Below are 19,636 nucleotides of genomic sequence, written 5' to 3' on the forward strand. Positions count from 1 at the left end.
AACTTCTTTGCTTTATTATTTAATCTCTGAAAAGAAAAGTTATCAGGAGGCATTTCAGTCAGGCAGTGGTTGAAATTATGTGATCTTTTAAAAGAGTTTTCAAATAATCACCTTTAAAATAATAGCTGGTAAATATTAGCATAAGTGTTACATATTTATTGTAGCCAGGGCAGACCCAGTGCATTGATTTTTCTGCAGAAAAGCCAAACATTTTAGAAAGTAAAACTACCAAAGTAGTAAATAACATTCTTAGTCCTAATCAGCCTCTCACAGATTAGGCTGAGCACAAGTAAGAATGTGACAAAAGAATCGTTTTCACTCCTGGTCCCAAGGAATTGCAGCCCAGGGCAGCAGCCCCAGGTAAGAAAATCCAGGGGGTTTATTGGGCTGCAGCACCAGGGAAGGGAAGGGGAAGAGCAGCTCAGAAAGGGCAGCTCAGAAAGCAGCTGTTGCATAATTTGATTTCTCCAGAGTGATTTTATGCACCTAATCCTGTAAGTGACTCTCAGGATATGCAGTGCACCATCCATTCCTCCTGAAATGGGAACTAAAACAAGTCTCTGGCAATTTAGGGTCTGTGCACATAACCAGCTTTGTTACATGAAGCACGATAAAGGCAGACTACACTAAACACCCAAACACACAAATGTGCAAGACAAAACACCTGATTCTGAGGAGGTTTTGTAGAGATAAAGGATTTCATCCTTTCAAAATACAAACTTATTTTCCCTAGTGCCTGTTCAGATCACATCAAAAAGTGTGAACTGGACTTCCATTCACACCACTTAAAAAAAAGTATCATATATACAACACAGTCCAACCCATCAGAACAGACTTTCCAGGGCAAGTCATTATTAGTTTCTGTTAATGACCTGTATGATATGATTATTTGAGGTCACAAGGAGATACCACACACCTGTGAAATTTAACCAGTTTACTCCCACGTGCTGTTCTGTGTCTCCCTCATCACTTGTCCATTAGAAAGACCAAACCCTTTCAGATCTGTGAAATTACAAATGGTGTTTCTTGGTTCAGCTCTTTGAGAATTACACAAAAATAACCAGAGGGGTGACAATGTCAAGCAGACCCAAAGCACATTCTTTGTGATGTAAAGGAAGAACAAGTAAACATTTTCAGCCAAAATATGGATCTAAAACTGGAAATCTACTAAAAATGAGTTAATTCAGAACCAGCTGCCACACTGACCAAGTCAGGTTGGGTGACAGTGATAAACACTAAAAATACCCCCCATCTTTCATTTTAATGCCATTCCCATCAAATGTATGCCCTTCTTATACATTCCATACACAGTAAGCCATGAATATTCCTCTGTCTTAGAAAAAAAAGCACATTTTCATTTCAGGCACTATTTGTTACAATTCTTCACACGATCAGAATTCACCAAGTATTTCAACATATTAATTTTTACCCACCTATTGGTACAATCCTCTCTGGTTCACAGCAGCAGAAACATACCATATTCCCAACATTTTACCTGGGACTTGGCCTGTCTTGTTGTTTACCATCATCCCCTCCGGGCAGAGCCCAGTCCCTGCTGGCAGCTCTTCATGGCGAGGCAGGAGCAGAGCCCCAAGCACTGACACAGACTCTGTTTCTGACTGAACACCCTCGTTTGTGGCTTTCAAATTAACCCACAGAACACTCTGGGACTTGGGCACCCAGAGCTGCTTTGCAAGACACAAAATAGCCTGGGAACTAAGAGGATAACAAGTGGCAAAATGCAGATTAAGTGATGCCAAGGCTTTTACTTATTGGCCTGGGCTGATGTCACACTTTCATCTTTTTGCTTTTCCTAATTGAAAAACAAATACACAGGGAAGGGGATATTATAAACTCAGCCAAGAGAGATCCTTGTGTGTGTCAGACATGACTGTGCAGGTGTTTATCCAGCAGAACATGATTATCAGTGCCTTGAGATGGGAACACCCCAGGAGAGGCAGGACCAGCACGGCTCCTCTCAAAGCACAAGTCTCCACACCCTGGGGAAAAGCAGCACAGAAGGAAAGATGCTCCTACAAAGCATCTTTAATAAATGCCAAACCTTCAGGATTGGCTTCTATATGAGATTAAGAGATGGTGTTTCAAGAAGGTAGAACAGCTGAAGTGGAAAAGCTCCAGAACATGAATTTAACAGCCAGACAGGCTTTCAAAGTGAGCAGAGCAAAGGGATCACCTCATTGCACTTCCCTTGTGCACTCCCATCTCCAGTTCCCATCCAGCCCAGGCTGACAAACCCAGCTCTGACAGAGGAGTTCAATTCCACAACACTCAGCTTTTCACTTTTGTGCTGTCTCACAAACTGCCTCTGTCATTTCAACCACCCTGCCTGGTTATCCAGGGCTTCTCTCAATTATTATACTGAATTAGAGGTAAATGTATGTTCTAAAATGAAATTACTACACTGATTACAGGCTGTTTTAATTGCACCTCAGTGGGCAGGAAGAGCAGGAGCATTGTGATGGATTTTTCTGACAACAGAGGAGAGTCTTCAATTCAAAGGAGAATTTGGATGTTATTTAATCACAACTCAGTGACACAAGAACTGGGCAACAAAGAAGCACAAATTAAACATTCTGTCAGTTTGAAACAAGTAACCCCTCTGAGAAATGGCAGGATTTTCCCCATGGAAAAGGACTGAAAAGCTGATTATCTGACACAAACACACCAACATGGCACATAAAAAAGGCAACCAGCCCCTACATTGCAGCAGAAAAGTATTTCCAGATAAATGAAGGAGATCAGTGAGGTCTCACCTGGGTCTGTGTGACAGTAATGTGGGATTTACACCACAGTGCTCTTCAATATGGTCACTTAAATATATATATATATACACACACATATAAATATACATGGTCATACCATGAAACTGAGAAAATCCAAAATACTGCTCATTGGTCAATCTTAAACTTCACATCCCTGAAACTGCTTTTTTAGAAACAGAGGTCCAAAAGAGACTTGAGTTATTTTGTCAGCTTTCAAATGAAATGATTCTTATTTCTGATTTAAGTGAAATGGAACAAAACTTGATTAAAAGCAGCGACTTCCTGTAACTTTGAAATTTCCTTTCTAATTATGTGTTGAGAAATTTAATTCAAGTCATCTGCTTACCAGAATGAATGTTATTTACAAAGGAAAAATTAGTATTCCTTTGTTTCCCTGATAGCTCAGCTCATTAAGCAAATTTAAATGGAGTCCCTGATGCTTTGCAATAAAATGGTTGTTGTTTCTAAATCAATGGGAATAACTCTCCCTATTTTTATCAGTGCAATTTTTTATGTCTCTGACATGTTATCCCTGGATGGGAGTTGGATGAGTGCGAGGTAAGGCTGGGAGGAGGCTGAGCTGGGGCCAGGAAATTCCTGATTGCACCAGCAAGTGTCACAGCTCAGCTTTCATTTTACAGTAGAAGAAATGTCAAAACTTCCCCTCTTGCTCTGTCCTGTCTGACAGTGTTGGCCTCAGTTTCCCAACATGATTTCACTTGCTGGTCCTTCCACAAGGCAACCACCCTCCAAGGAAGGCACAGAACACCAGCCCTCAGTCTGACCAAAGCAACTGTCACAACAGCTCTTGTTGTTTCACACACTCAGCTGGGTTAAAAACACCTCAGTACTGGATTTCTTACTCTTTGCATTGGCCTGATTAGACTGAAATTACCTCTAAGTGCTCAAGCACTTGTATTTTCCTTACTTTGGCATCTGCTGGATGAGATTCCTGTGCTGTCGAGAATCACAAGGGAATTCAGGAATATTGAATCTGATCTCCAGCTCCAAAGTGAAATGTCACATGAGCTTCCCAAGGCTGGGCACAGAAACCACAGGGCAGTTTTCTGGAATGCACTGAAAAGCTCCACCCCTGCCCATGAAGATTTAAGAATCACTTTGAACACTCCCAGGTATTTTCTGTCAGTTTTTTAACTGATTTTTTCCCTCAGTTCCACCTTCATTCCACTCAGCCACCTGTAAGTTATCAGTAAAGAATCAGGGGACACCCCCAGCTCTCAGGGTCATCTCTCAGTCACCTGCTGCAATACAGAGCCCAGACATTTATGGGTTTTCTTTTTTTCCCCTGAGAACATGAGCTGTGTTGAAACACCCAAGGGAGCCCCAAAATGCCACAAACTTATTTCACAAGGCTTTAAAGATGTAACTTCTCCAACAGAACATGCAGCCCCAGGGCCAGCCCAGCCAGAGTGACCACAGCACCTCCTCTGAGGAAAGAAGGAGAAACACTTCCCCCTGTAATTCAGGGTACACTGTCAGATGCTGCAAGACACAGCAGTGGAAGGAAATTCTGATAAGCCAACTCGATCATGGAGAGATTAAAACCAAGTAGAGAAATATGACTGGAATTTCTAGCCCTAAAATATGAGGAATTCTAAGGTAAGAGGAGCTGAGTTGAGGACTGGCATTTCAGAGATGATGGATGTGCTAAGGCAGAGGCTGGTTAAGCTACTGGGATTCTCTTCTGACAAAGGCTGAGCAATTTCAGAAGATGAAAAGGAAGGAAAAACTAAATCCAACAGGAGAAACAAATATGATGTGGAACCATTTTTTTTTCCAAGGATCAGAACAGATTTTGGCCTCACTCATTTTTTTCTAATAAGCTTCTCATCCAGTCTCCTTAATTCTGTTTTTAATTATCACTTCAGCCTTAATTGCTCTCATTCTTGGTTTAAACTGAAAAAAACCACTTAGCCTGGAAATTGAAGATAGAAAAACTTTTTTCTTGATATAACAACAGAGGAGTGGGTTGGATAAAGCAGAATATTATGCTCTTCAGTCATTTCCCTCTTGAAGGATGTATTTTGCACATCCAGCTGGGACCAGAGTTGAGAGCCTGGCTGCAGATGAAACAGTGACAGGTGTGTCAAACCCAGAAAATGAAAACACTCTTAAATATGAAACAAAATCTATTAAAACAGTAGCTCTTAAATTTAATTTTTTTTTCTAACTATAAACCTCAATTTCAGTATAAATAAACTTCCTGCAAAAACACAGTAAAAACTGTTCAGAAAGATTCAATTTCAAAGCATAAATATCCCCAAATCAAAATCAAATTAAGCTCTGAGGTACCACCCAGAGGCCTGGGGAAAAGCTTTCTTTGAACCCTGAGGGTGAAGGACACCTGGCAAGGGTGGGGACGTGGCACATCCCAGACTGGCACAGCCTGAGAGCTTTCCCAGGGCTGAACTCCACAAAGTTCACAGGGTTGGGTGTTTCAGCCTCACCTCTCACAGCTCAGAGTATTTCATGGTGTCTCCTGCAGCCTCCCATGGAATGCAGATAAATTACCTGTTTACACACCCCTGGCTTTATGATGCATTTTCCCCTTAGATGAAAATAATTTCAATGCTCATTTTTAAAACCAAGAGAAGGATTTGAATGTTGCTTTGCTCGTGTGACCCCCCCATTAAGGAGATGAAATGCCACTCCCAGGGCAAAGCTGTGGGCACATCACACCCAGCCAGGCTGCTCAAACCCTGCCACCCCCACTGCATTCCCCTCCTCCCAGGGATCCAACCCCACAGAGGCTCTGCTGGAATGGGTGCCTACAATAGACTTGTGCAGCAATTATCATTTACCAGCCTTTTGGGTTTAGATTTCATTTAAAAACCAGCTGTTCCTTCTTTTGCAGTAACACAGACATAGGGAAGCACTTGTTCTTTGGAGATTATTCCTAACTGCAAATCCTGAGGAGGCTTCTCTGCAGTTAATTTAGTTCCCTGCCTATATCACAAGCCAGGAATACCACTTGTTTCACTGCAGAAGCAAATGAGGAGGCAACAATTATTTTTGAAACAAGCATTATTTTCTCAACTGTCTCAATAGTTTTATGATCCACTACAAAGACCAAATATAAACCCAGCCACTTCAGAAAATTAATTGTCAAAGAGAAGATAATTTTATCACTTTTTTAAACTTGCTTAGAGGCAAAGTTCCACCCCAGCAGTGTTGCAAAGGCAGCATTGTTATCTCCCAACAACAACACCCCACAGTGTCCTTGGCCACAGCGACGTCTGACGTGGCCCAGCACGAGAGGCAGAGAACAAACCAGGACTTTATCTCGCCCAAGGAGCCACCATGGCAGAGCAGCAGCTGGAACTGTGAAGGTTCTCACAGTGTGCAGAGGCAGCAGCCTGTACTCACAGTGTGTGACTCCAGCCAGGGTCTGGTAGAAGGTGGGGGTGTCACTGTCATCGGTGAGGGTCACGTACACACCCCCCGAGAGGAGCCACCGCGAGAACGTGAAAGCATCTTTGTTGTGCAACAGCCACACCCTGAACTTCTCATAGTTCACCTTCTCACCCTGCAAGAGACACCAGAAAATGGGGGCTGTTTTTCTCAGTGGCAGTAAACAGGAACGTCCAGCTGCACGAAGGAAAATCGGGATGATGTCCTGGAAAAAGAAGCACTGCAATGATTTTGGGGTTTGGAGCAGTGCCTGTTTTTCCCTTTGCTTCTCAAATGCAGCACTGGGAGGGACATGAACTTCTCAGCCCTCTCTGCATTTCAACCACCTACTCAGTGTGGCCTTTGGAAACTCAGTTACTCTGAAACTCAGGTTAAAGGGACTAAAAGAAAAATGGTTACTCACAGTCAAAATGGAATAGGTTATTTTTATGAATTTATTATCACAGATAAAAGCCCTTCTGTGCCAAATAACAGGTGCTATAAAATCATAACCATTCTGTCATATCTGTGCAGATATACAAACACTTCACACAGAAAAAAGGGATTTGGGAATAACTAATGCCATGATTAAGCACTGCAGTAACATGTCCATTTTGTGACCAAAGCCCCTTTGGAGCACACATGTGAACATGACATTCCCAGGATCTCCTCCCTCAGTCTCTCTTGCTGGATGTCCCATGGAGCTCCTGTTCAGCACACAAAAGCTACACATTCACAGAATTTCAGTGCTGGAGAGGCTGTTTAAAGCATTTAGTTGAATCCTTTCCAAGCTGTGCCCATAAAACCGTAAGGATCAGCAGACTAATTTCTACAGGACCTACAAAACTAACTAAAATAAAAGCAAACCCATTATCAGTAGACAAACTCATTATACGGAGATTCCAATCTCCAGGGGAAATAAACAGGGGTCTGCAAAGTGGAAGAGGTTTCAAGTCATTGATTATTTAAACTCCCCTCATATCACAGACCATTAAACTTCACTGAATTACATCTCTACAGAATCCAACAATTTGCATTTGGCCACAGACTGTCTGCAAGTGCCAACTGCAGAACACTGACAATCCACATCCCTTTGCCAGGCAGTTCCAGAGGCTCATCCCCAGCACTGCCACAGCTCTGGCTCCTGTTCCCAGGGCAGGGGACAGCTCTGAGTCCACACACTCACCCTTTTTAAGCCTCTTTTCCCCAGACTAAGGACTGCTGCATTTTTCTCCAGCAAATCCCAGACTGGTTTGGGTTGGAAGGGACATTAAAGCCCATCCAGTGCCACCCATGCCATGGGCAGGGACACCTCCCACTGTCCCAGGTTGCTCCAAGCCCTGTCCAACCTGGCCTAGGACATTTCCAGGGATGGGGCAGCCACAGCTTCTCTGGGCACCTGTGCCAGGGCCTGCCCACTCTCACAGGGTAGTTTCTGTAATTTATTATTATTTAATTTCTCAAACAGTTTGGACCAAAAGACAAGATCATTTTCTCACTACCTGCTCCCCTCTTCCCCTCTCCTTTTTGCACTGCTCCCTGTAAATGCAGCAAGAGCTCTCTCACTGAGATTCCAATTGTTCCAATTTGGGAAGGACAAGGAAAAGGGACAGAAAAACTTTGGACAGGAGGAAAAAAAAACATTTGAAGCAAGTAAAGTCTAGAGCTGAGCCATGATGGAACTGGAGCAATACAGGTATCCCTGGATTTGTTCCCTGTGTTTCAGAAACAAAAGGAAAGCTCTGGTGTGTTCTAAAGCTTCTATTTCTAGCTGAGTACATGCAATAATTCTGAAGAGCACAAGCACCTATAAACATCACCCTTGAAAGCATCAAGTCATCCTCCCCATGGCAGGAAGGAAGGCCCACAGCAGGAGCATTAAACCTTCTCACTCTCCTGCAATGGCTGAGGATTGTCAGCCCAGTAAATCCTGCTGAGTGGGCTATTTTCATTTTAAAAGAATAATCAATATGTAGCATCTTCCTGAGCAGGAAAATGCTCTGAAGCCAGATTGATACTTCTCTTTCTGAGAGCCTTCATAAAGTATTTCTGGATTTCTTGGACAGTGTGCAATTAACTTGTAGGGTGCAATTCATCACACCATCCTGATGGGAAGCTATAAATAGGAAATTAGCAGTGTGGGCCAGGTCCAGGAGCTGGACTGCAGTGTCCATCTGAGCTGTGACTCCAGCCAAGCCTGAGGAATGGAGTCACTGCCTGCAAATCCCACATGATCCCAGAGCCAGATCCAACGAGCCTGGCTCAGGCAAAGCCCAAAACCAAAGTTACCTTCAATACAGGACAATAAAATCTGAGGTAATTAAGCAATCTGATATCCACAGATAAAGCTCCAAGTCAATCCATTTGTCAGGGGGATGTACAGTGATGTCTCGATTTTGCTGATCTTAGTCCTCTGATAACAAACAAAGGAACCAGAGCACAAAACCTGACAATTCATCAGGATCTCTGGTACCCAAGAATCAGCTATGAATATATAAACACCAACAGCCTGTTTTAGAGCAGGACTGCAGCAAGCCTCCCAGATTACATCTCCAAAACAACCTAAAGCACAAACAAATGTTGTAGCTCCTGGCAGGAACACTGAGACAAGAGTAATACTATAAAACTATTATTTTTAAGCACCCGTTGCTGCCAGGCATTTTTAAATCCAGGGTGCAGATTTTCTTTCCTCTCAGATCTGTGTTCCAGATTTCTTCCCTAATTGCAATAAAATGGCCACACTAATTAATAAGTTCCCAGTAGGAATATTAGTATTTAAATTTACCTGATAACATGATTACCTTTGGGAAATGGTATCTTTCAAGGCAGCAGAGTAAGGGCAGGAGTGTGGAGAATGCCTGCACTGATATAACCAAACTGCTATTCACAGCCAGACAAAATACACCCAATATTACATCAAAAACCCTTCAGCTTTTACCCAATTTAAACAAGGTCAATTTGTTCCCCTACATGCATGAGCACAAAAAAAAAGCTACTTCATTTAATTTTTATTCTCTTGGAAATGCAATAGGTTAAAACCTGCATGAAATACCTCAGAGAAACATTTCTTGAGGGACTCTGGGACCTTCCCATCAACCACATGCAGCATCTTCTCCATCTCATCACGGACAACATAACTCCCAGATTCATTAGAGAAGAGACTGAAAATATCTGAGGAAACAGAGAGGTGTGTAAACAGCTATGGCAGTGACATTTGTCAAATTTTAAGTTTATAACAGGCTGAGAAAGCCAAAGGATGTGCAAGGACTGAAGGAATAAAAACTCAGGTTGATCCAGTTCCAGTAGAGCTCTACAAGGTTTAGGACAAGATGTCCATTCTCTTTCACCACTGTAATCAAAAGCAAAATAAATACTATCAAGTCAGATTAACAAAGAAGACAAAACAACAGTAGGCAGTAGGCAGATGCTTTCATTTGTTTTGAAAAACATCAATGCCATCCTCCCTCCTCTGCCCACATACAGAGATTGTCAGGCTTTCAACAGGATCCCAACACTTACACTCAGGAGGACTTAGCAAATATTTCATTTGATGATTATAGAAACAAAAATGCACTCAAAAATATAGCTAAAAACGTTTTAAAAAATCTTCTCTTTATTGGGAAATGTATGCCCTGCTTACACATAAGAATAGGGACCACAAGTTTTGTTTGCTTTACATGAGGGTATTTTACACTCCTCAACCACAATCTTGTTGCTACTGTTAAAAGTTACACCACTTACATTTTGTTTTCTCTTCCTCTCTGCCTCTTGTCAGCAGAACTAACCCGACTATCAAGTTATTGAAGTGCAGCCCCTTGGATATTCCTCCAAATGAACAGTAGATAACCTGCAAGAGCAAACCAGAGGAGTTAACCAAGGCCTGGGCATGCAGAGGTGGCAGAGGGAAAAGCAACAGCTTATACTGAGGCTCCATCTCCTGCAGCACAAATCTCTCCTTCCATCCCTCTGGAGCAGGTCCAGGGAAGAGCAACGAGGCTGGAGAAGGGACTGGAGCACAAGTGCTGTGGGGAGAGGCTGAGGGAGCTGGGGGTGTTTAGCCTGGAGAAGAGGAGGCTCAGAGGTGACCTCAGCACTGTCCGGAACTACCTGAAGGGAAGTTCCAGCCAGGTGAGGGTTGGTCTCTTCTCCCAGGCACTCAGCAATAGGACAAGGGGGCACGATGGGCTCAAGCTCTGCCTGGGGAAATTGAAGTTGGAGAGCAGAAAAAACTTCTTTGCAGAGAGAGTGCTCAGGCATTGGAATGGGCTGCCCAGAGAGGGGGTGGATTCCCCATCCCTGAAGGTTTTTCAGCTGAGCTTGGCCGTGGCACTGAGTGCCATGATCTGGTAAAGGGACTGGAGTTGGACCAAGGGTTGGACTTGATGATCTCGGAGGTCTTTTCCAACCCAATCCATTATATGATTCTATACCTCAATCCCAGTGGTGAATCCTCAGCCCAGGCTGGAGGAGATGGGAATGCCAGAGCCCTGTGAGTCAGGGCACTATCACAGGGCTGCTTTCCACCTCGAGGCAAAGTTAAGCCAGGACTGGGAGTGACCAAACAAAACCAGTCATGAGCCTGTCAAGGGCACTGGTTGGACCTGGCCAGCCCCACAGTGCAGTGGTGGCAGGAGGAGGTGAGGGAACACCTCGCACATTGAAGCTGCACCAGATTTCCTGCTGTCCCACAGACTCCCTGCAGACACCTGGACAGTGCCCTGGCACCTGCAGGGAACAGGGAACCCTCTGTGCCCACCCCACCCAGTCCCTCTGCACTTCACACCATTAACATCTGTCTGCAGGCACTTCAGTGCAAAGGAGGGATAACACAGGAGGATTTAATTCTCCTGAAAACATTCTGTACACCCTCAGCCTCATTCCACTCAGACAGCACTGCTCAAGTACAGTAATTTCCACAGGGTGCTCAGCTCATCCTCTTCTATTACTCAAGTTTAATCCATTTACAAATGCTTGAAGGGCTAAATTATTAAAACTAAATTTGTGCTTTATTTGGACACAGGGATTGTACAGGCTTCATAGCAGAGATTTGAATTCCACATTTTATGTCTAATCACTCTGTTTTCACAAGATGCCTTTAAGGCTGCACAGCCCATGTTGTCAAATTACCTTTATATTACACTGGAATCATTACTTATTTTAAAATATGCACTTAAAACATCCACTCACTTCTGCTGACCTTTGTACATCTCAGTCATGGTATCAGCTGGATGCCAAATATTATATTTATGTATTCAACATAACACATTGTCTGCTCCTGATATAAACATAGAAGAGGAAGTCCATGAGAGTGCCCAATGTATCTGTATTTAATATATGGAATTATGACCACGGGCAGCTGGCATTGCTTTGAGTGTAGCTGCTTAATCATTCCTTGGGAAGAGTTCACAGACACTGAATGGTCACATAACAACATCTAACAGTGATTAGTGAGTGTTTTTAAAGAAGGGGCTCCACAATTTTTCACATTAATGTGCTATTTGGAATCTTTTAACAATATGCACCATCCAAACGTGATGCACTTTTGTATTTTCCAAAATTACTTCACACTGTTGCAGCTTTACCTAAAACAGCCACACCAAGACTATCACAGCAATTTACTTTTCAGGGTGTAAAATTTAGTACAATCACATGGTACAGAGTAATATTTTTGTAAGATTTAAGTCTGACATGTTGTGTTTCATGAAGAGCATAACGAGATGGTTCTTTCCTGTTAGAAGCAGCCTCAGTCTGCCCAAGCAATGCCCTTGGGGTCCCCATCCCTGGCTCTGTGCCCACAAGCTCTGCTGGTAGAGCAGGGGATGCTCCAGACATTCTCCTGGCTCCTCTCTCTGGAGTATAAGATGCCCTGGATCCCTTCCTGGTTTGATCCTTATGACCCCTGTCCTCTCCCTCCCAGTCCCTGAGGAGTCTGTGTTCCTGTTCTGGCAGCCCCCTCAGCGTGTCCCTCCTGTCTCTGTTGGCATCATCCCTCTCCCTTGGCATTGCTGGGGCTGCAGCTTGGCAGCACTGAGTCACATTTGGAGCAAAAGCTACACTGACACAGCTCCTGAGGATCCCTGACTGCTCTGTAGGAACCACCTCACAATCACAATGTAGGGAGGTAATTACAGCAGATAGAACTTAATGAGTCACTGGAATGACTGCAGGGCCAAAGGAGGAGCTCCTTCCTCAACACCACTCTCCTCCTCAGTCTAAAACAGAAAACTCTGAAAAAAAGCTTTCTTGAAATATCATCATCCTCCTCCTCCTCCTCCTTCTCCTGTCCCTTCCACCTCCTCTGCCCAACACTTTTACCACCAAGGTGCCCACAACTGCATTTGGTAATTACAATAATTCCTTACATTTAAAAACAAAAGCTGTGTTCAAACTTCTCACCCCTGAGCATCTTTCCTGCAGTTTAACACCACAGACACAGCACACCCCTTAATTTTGTTTTATTAATTTCTCCAGCTCCATTTTCCAAGAGATCTTTTGAGAACATAACTGCCCAGAACATGTAAAATATGTTTCCTGTGTACAACAATCATGCAAATTGACCCAAGTTCCAGTGGTTTCAGTTCTCTGTTCCATGTTCCTGCTGCACAACTCCTGGGTTTTTAATTTAACCAAGTCCTGAAGGCCCATCACTACTCAGATATGAAAAACTCTTACTCAGAACATGCAGAGCAGCCAGTCCAGCAACCTGAGGCTGAAAATGATCTCTTTAATGACTGAAAGGCTGCAAACCCAGCCCAGGGTCTTTAGCTGCCTAATGACTTTGCCTGCCTTTCCCCAGCCTGCAGCCAGGAATTGCAAAGCATCCCTTTACAGTCTGAGCAGAATCCAATCCAAATTTTGTCCAAATCTACAGTATTCAAGCTCACAGACATGATCCAGCTTTGCCTGAGTCTGTGACTGCCACAAGTGCCATCATTTGCACTTGACTTTTGAGATGAGTTCTCATGAGGTGCCATCAAAAACCAATTATGAGTCTTCCATTAATTTGATTCTACCACCTGGAAATCAAGAACTACTGTACAACCATAATGAGTGTTAAAAGATAAAATCATCACCAAAATTGTGGCTTTAAAGACAGATTTTTAAAAAATAAAATAGATTAGCCAGAAGACATTCGAAAATCCAGAATCTCTATTTGTGACCAGATCAGTAATTTAATCCTTAATATCAACATAAAAGGGATACAAAAGTACAAGTTAACTCAGCATTTTATATTATTTCAAACCAGGGTGAAGTGTAAAATACATTTTTGGCTTTATTTTATGGGCTACCAACAGTGAAAGAATCCAGAAAACAGAACTCAATACTGAAGAGAGGCTTTATGGGCAAATCAGACCCTTCCCTTTAATTTGATGGTGTCAACACACACTGAAAATTGTCCTGCTAAGCCTTAAACACCCACACAAACCCCAAACTGTTTACAGAAGTGAAGAGTATCACCCTCTTTGTCAACACTCAGGGAAAGGAGGGAAAGAAAAATGGGGAAAAGATGAAGCTTGGGAAAAAGTCCCTGTGCCAGGGGAGACAAAGTATTTATATCCACACAGCACATTTTGATTCTGGCTACTTTTCAGTCTATTTATACATTTATTATACATAAAATTATTTTAAGAGCTTGCAAAGATTAACCTTGCACTTTGGAAAACAAAGCAAAAGCCACTGGAATCCCAGAGAAACCAACAGCAAATAAAATCCTATTATAATGGCTTTGTTACAAATTGCCAATCTTTTACTTCCCCAAACCTACACCTGCATACTCAGGTTTACTTCAGAGCCATCCACCACCTCTCTGGGGTTGGAATCAGCAGCCCAGTCCAGCTCCCATCCCTGACAACCCAGGATCCAAGGCTGGACCATCATCCTCAGGCAGGGAATGCATGAAAGATGGAAAGGGATTCCATCAGCTCCTGTATAAGCACATTTGTGTGTGCACATCCATGGCCTGTGGCTCCCCAGAGAAACACCAAGCTCAGGGCTCACCTCAGCAACTTTGGGGGGGACTCCATCACCAAGGACTTCCCTGATGAAGCACTGCTGGGTCATATAATAGGAGAGTCCACAAGTCCTCTTGAAAGCATCTTTCAGCCTCTTCAGCTCTATGTCTGTGACTGTGGTGAGTGAGAACACAGGGAAAAAAACAGCAAATAAAGATGTTAGAGAAGGGGAATAGCTTAAGGAATCTCAAAATTCTACATGCCTTACAGTTACCTTTACAATAAAAAGACACAATGAAATTAAAATGCATGATTTCACTTAAATAGGGGGAAATGTGACTCCTGGCAAATGAGATCTGATAATGTAATCATCCCTGAAAAGAGGGAAGCAAAGCAGACCTATAGTTAACATCAATGTGAACACCAGTTCACTGCCTGAGTTTTCAGACTTTCATGGTGTATTATAATTTGTTCTAAATTCAGCACCACAACTGTCACACCAAGGCAAATGAGCCAGTTTTATGATCAGTTTTACACTGCATGTAAGCCAGAGGAATTATCTGCAGCCACCAGTGGTGTTACTGAGAGCAGCTCCAAGAGCACCTTCATCTTGTAACCAATCTGATGTTCTGTGTTAAAAAAGATCAAATACTTCACTATCACTCCATGCTCACGAGACAGTGCAGTGAGGAAGGATGTAATGGGAATAAAACTTTGGACTACCACCTGAGATTCCCTGCCCAGCCAAAATCAGTCTGCCAGCTCAGACTTGTTCAGAGCTGTCAATGTGGATGAGCTGATGCCACCCAACCCTCCTGGGCCTGGAGCTTCCTGGAAAGCAGGAATGCCTTCAGACTTTACAAGCACAAAGCAACTTCCTACCAAAGTGCTGGAGAAGGGAAGTGTCTGGTGGAACCAAACAAGCCCTTTGCCCAAAGCAAGGCTTGGCCTGGAGCCCCTGGAAGGTGCAGGGGGAGTTCTTTACCCTGCAGAGGCTGCACGTGGGAGCTGTGCCACTGTATTTATAGCAAGGCATTTCCCTCACCCTCATAGCACGAGCCAGACAGAATCAACACTGACATGGCCAAAGGCTTGTCAAGCTCTTTGTCAGCCAAAATAAAACAGAGCCCTCGAGGGCTTAACCAGCACTCAGTAAAACTTCTACATTTCAGTTAATTCATTCATCAAAAGCAAAATCAATCCTTAAAAGTAAATCACATTAAAACGTTCCTCCCTAATTTTAATCCTTGTCAACACCAAAGTAGACTATTGGCTCCCCTCAACAATTGTGTGTAAAAACAGGAATTGGGTTAAGTTTCTTCTCAGATTTTATTACAGATTCTGGGTACTTCTGACCAGAAAGAAAAACAGAAATCCAAGTATAGACCCCAAGTGTGAGCCACAAATTTTATTACAGATTTTGGGTACTTCTGACCAGAAAGAAAAATAGAAATCCAAGTATCTAAGAAATAGACCCCAAGTGTGAGTCCCGCAGCCCCAGAGCTATCAATTAGCACAGTGATGATTAGCATCATCACACCTCTTGTTTTACTAAACCAAGCATGCTTTAATTACCTGGCAGAAGAATGTTGGTACAATGCTGTTACCTGCCTCATCTGGGGGTTAAATTTCACTATTTCACAACAACATCTGTCCAGAAAGGCATTTTTTTCTGTTCTTGGGTCTTTACATGCCATGCCTTAATGAGCACTCGAGGAAGAAAGAAATGAAGTGCTTCACCTCCTCTCACCCCTTCTGCACAACAGAAAATTTTCAGCCAACAGGGACAACTCCCCACCAGGTGTTTAATGAGTGAAAGCCTGGGATTGTCAGGAACACAGAAAGGGGAAGCCACTGGCTTTGTTCTTTTGGCAAGGCAAAGCAAACAACCTGGATCCCAGGCTAAACCAAGCAACAGTTCTTTGATGAAAATACCCTCATTTATTGCAGGTTTTATAACCCTACACACAGAGATTTTTAATTAAAATAGACTGGGTTCTGGGTTCATTCTCCTCAATTTTTTTTTGATCTTCTCACCAGTTAATCCAATCAGGTTTGGGGTCATTTGGCAATCAAGTTTCTACCCAAACAAAGCATTAACAAGGCTGAGCTTACAGCACCCATGACTGCCCTGTGTGGGCTTCAGGCAGTGCTTGGGAGCAGGAAAATCCCACATCAATGTGTGTACCACGATGGGTGGGAACAACTGGAGTCCTGGGGAAGGTGAGGGGAAGGTTGGGAACAAACCTTGTCAACCAATGCCACCAAGACCTTCCAAAAGGATATTTAATAAATGTGATAAGTTGATACTGCTAGTCCATGTTGTATCTCAAAAGCAAGTTATTAGTGCCAGAGACCACTTAATATTATTGTTTGCATACAGAAACTACAAAACAGGTCATGGACTAACAGGAAAGGTAATTACTTCCATTCCTTCCCCAGCAGCCATTAAAGTGACTGATGCTGGCCATTTAAAATCATCTGCAAAGCTTTGTAAAGATAAGTTCATTATGCATCAAGATCCAGGCACAGCAAAGTACAGCTGAAATGAGCAGGGTATAAATCAAAGATATTATCAGTGTTTACTACGAGTCTGGAAGACAAAATATTTGAATACCAAATCCCAACACCGAAGTACCAATTACTCAACAGAGATGGAACCCGATGGTGTGTTGAGAGGAAATCAAACTAAGTCTTCAATTATTAAGGACAAATTTCCAGAAGCAATACATCTATTACTACAATAATACTAGAAATCAGAACACATCCCCAGAAGCCACCTTTTTCCTCTCCATTCCACAAGCCCTACACTCAAAGCATCACACACCAAGAGGTATTTTAACCCTGCCTTCAGATGTAACTAGACTTGACAACTCTGTTTCCTGAAGTTCTTTCATTAAGTACATTCCCTTTTTCCAAAGGCACAATCCAAACACTTTGAGTAGCCAGTTGTCTACAAATACCTCAGAAAGACCATTCACAAGCTGCTGTCCTTGGACACAGACACTGCACTCCTAAATACACTGTTGTTGCATTCACAACCTGACAGACACAACCAGAACATTCACAACTTCCCAAAATAAGTTCATGGCAGTGAACACAGCCAAACCCACCTCCCCATCACACTCACCCATAACAGGTGGCACCACCTAAAAATTATTGTAGGGAAAGGGATGAAATTGGAACTGCAAATCTAATCCTTTACAGCTGAAATTATAGAAGTTTTTTTTTTATTGAGAGTTCCTAATTGAAAGTAATAAAAGTTCCAGCAGTTAGACACTGTGTGGTAATTCTTTAAAATGTATCTGCCCACTTCCAAAAAGCATCATCAAAACCAAGGGGCTTTTCCTCAAAAGGGAAAAAGAAGTCAGGGGCTGTCTCTGTGTCTGGGTGAACTTTGCTAACACCAGCTCGGTGCTACCTCAGCTGGAGGGTTTCCAGCAAAGCTGCAGACAGTTTAACAGGAGATTAGCACTGCATCCACCTCTCCAGGGAACAGTCCAGCTCCAGTTTGTTTAATAAAGTTTAAATGAAACCACACAACCTCAGCTAAAGATGTCACCCAGCTTTAAGTAATTGTTCCAAAGCTCCAGCTCACCAACTGCTGAGGGTATTTTTAGTTTCACAGAGTTACTTACACTCAGTGCTGTTTATATGGACGTACAACCCCACCTTGCTTTCCAATTCCCACCTATCCAGGGAATGACTCGGGCAGTGCCTTCCCCAACAGTCCATGCTGGAGTCCACCCTCCCTGCTCTGCCCTCACACACTGATCATTAACCATCCTGGAGTTTTCCTTCCACACTAAAACAGTACCTGAAGCTCAAACTCTGCGAGCCCAGATGCCCAACTCAGTTTAAACCTTAAACCTGGAAAACTGGCCTGACTCTCAGAGGGATCCCTGTCAGCTCTGCCACAGACAGCAATGGGAGCTGCAGGGCATCTGGCTCAGCAAAAAATACCCTGCTTTTATGCAGAGGCCTCATGTTGGACACCCCAGCCTGGGCTCCAGAGGGAAGTTCCACTGGGAAAGGAGGGCAGGACACACAGCTGAAGTCACCACCCTCCTCCTCCTCCTCAGAGCTGGTTCATGTCTCCAACACTTATTGTCTAGTACTCAAATGCTGTAACATCCACATCAACTACTCTCCAGTTTAAAGACTATTCTGTATAAAACCTGTCACCCAAATAGTGTAAATAAACCCTAATTTATGTATCACATAGTTCCTCTTCCAGCAGGAGAAACTAATCTTTTTGCTTACCCAGTCTGGAATATAAAAGTTCAATTTCAGAGGTACCTTAAGTTCTGTTTACACTAAGCTGGAGGAAATCAACTGTTATAGTGGAGCTTTGGCAAGTTTTGCAGCCACATTCTCTATTCATTTTAGAATCTCTATTCACTTTAGAGACCTTTATTTTTTTTCTTTCCACATCCTGTAGCTCTAATCCCACCTCCACCTTCTTGACTTTCATCTTGGAAGGCTCCAAACCACTCTGGGACATGTGGGTTGTTCAGGTCCAGCCCAGCCTCTGTCCCTGCCAGACAAAGGGCACACTCAGGGCACTGGGCACCTCCAGACAACAGAAGCTGGGAAGCAAATCCCTGTCTCAGCAAAATCTGCCCTGCTGTGACCAGACTGCTGGTGACATTCATTAGGAGTCATCATAAAAATACATGACTGCATGGCCAAATACACCTAATATTGATATTTTTGCTTGTTCACTTCCTGTTTTGGAGAAAGAGAAGAAAATGGTGACACCAAAGCCAATTCTTCACTAATCAAAGTACCCACACTGCATATTCTGTGATACTTCCTTAGAAACCACACTAAAATTTGCAAAAATTACCTCAATAATATTTTATTTAAATACTGTAAGAAAGTAGTTCAAATCTTCCTTAATTACATAATCTTTTTTAATGATTCAACACTAAGAAATATTGGCATCAGGAATTCAAGCACTACATTCTCTTCTTGGCCCCAGTAACTAACCTGGAAAGCAAGAACAGTCACTCCCCTTTCCACGTTGCTGCTCGAAGAGATTCAAATGAAAGATTTCCAGATGCACTGAGAAGCACCAGCATCTATGAGCAAGCACTGCTGCTTAAGCTGCAACAGCTCACACGTGAAGGAGAAGCATTAAAAGAAACAAATGTTCATTTTGAAGTGAGTTTGTCTAAAGGTTAAAAGTGGTCAGGCAGGCCCAGTGGATTTATTACAGCTTAGATAACATCAGCACTACACACCTCGCCTGGGACACCTGCAGGGAGGACGAGCACAACAAATGCATTTAAAATTCCTATTTAGTGTTTATTTGGAAAGTCAGACCAACCCCAAAAACACCTTCCCTCACAATTCTTTTTCCCCCCTGTCCCAGAAAATCCAATGGCAATGATGTCAAATGCAGGAGAGATCCAGAATGAGATAGAAAGCACAGCTTTGCCAAGCAGAGCTGTCTGTTGGAGCAAAGGGGAAGAATAAAAGCATTTG

General features: G+C 43.0%; 1 protein-coding gene across 4 annotated transcripts in view; it reads right to left on the reverse strand.

The window, feature by feature from the left end:
• The window catches only part of USP32 (ubiquitin specific peptidase 32), a 79,475-nt gene that overhangs the window by 34,464 nt on the left and 25,375 nt on the right, over positions 1–19,636 (reverse strand). For all 4 annotated transcript variants that reach the window (XM_071574946.1, XM_071574947.1, XM_071574945.1 and 1 more), the window contains 4 exons: positions 14,193–14,320; positions 9,936–10,041; positions 9,247–9,365; positions 6,171–6,330 (listed from right to left, as the gene is read on the reverse strand). In XM_071574946.1, the coding sequence (XP_071431047.1) occupies positions 6,171–6,330; positions 9,247–9,365; positions 9,936–10,041; positions 14,193–14,255 (448 nt within the window). In that variant the 5' untranslated portion in view covers positions 14,256–14,320. The remainder of the gene's footprint in view (positions 1–6,170; positions 6,331–9,246; positions 9,366–9,935; positions 10,042–14,192; positions 14,321–19,636) is intronic.

This window comes from Pithys albifrons, chromosome 21 (genome assembly GCF_047495875.1).
Source record: "Pithys albifrons albifrons isolate INPA30051 chromosome 21, PitAlb_v1, whole genome shotgun sequence".
NCBI lineage: Eukaryota > Metazoa > Chordata > Aves > Passeriformes > Thamnophilidae > Pithys > Pithys albifrons.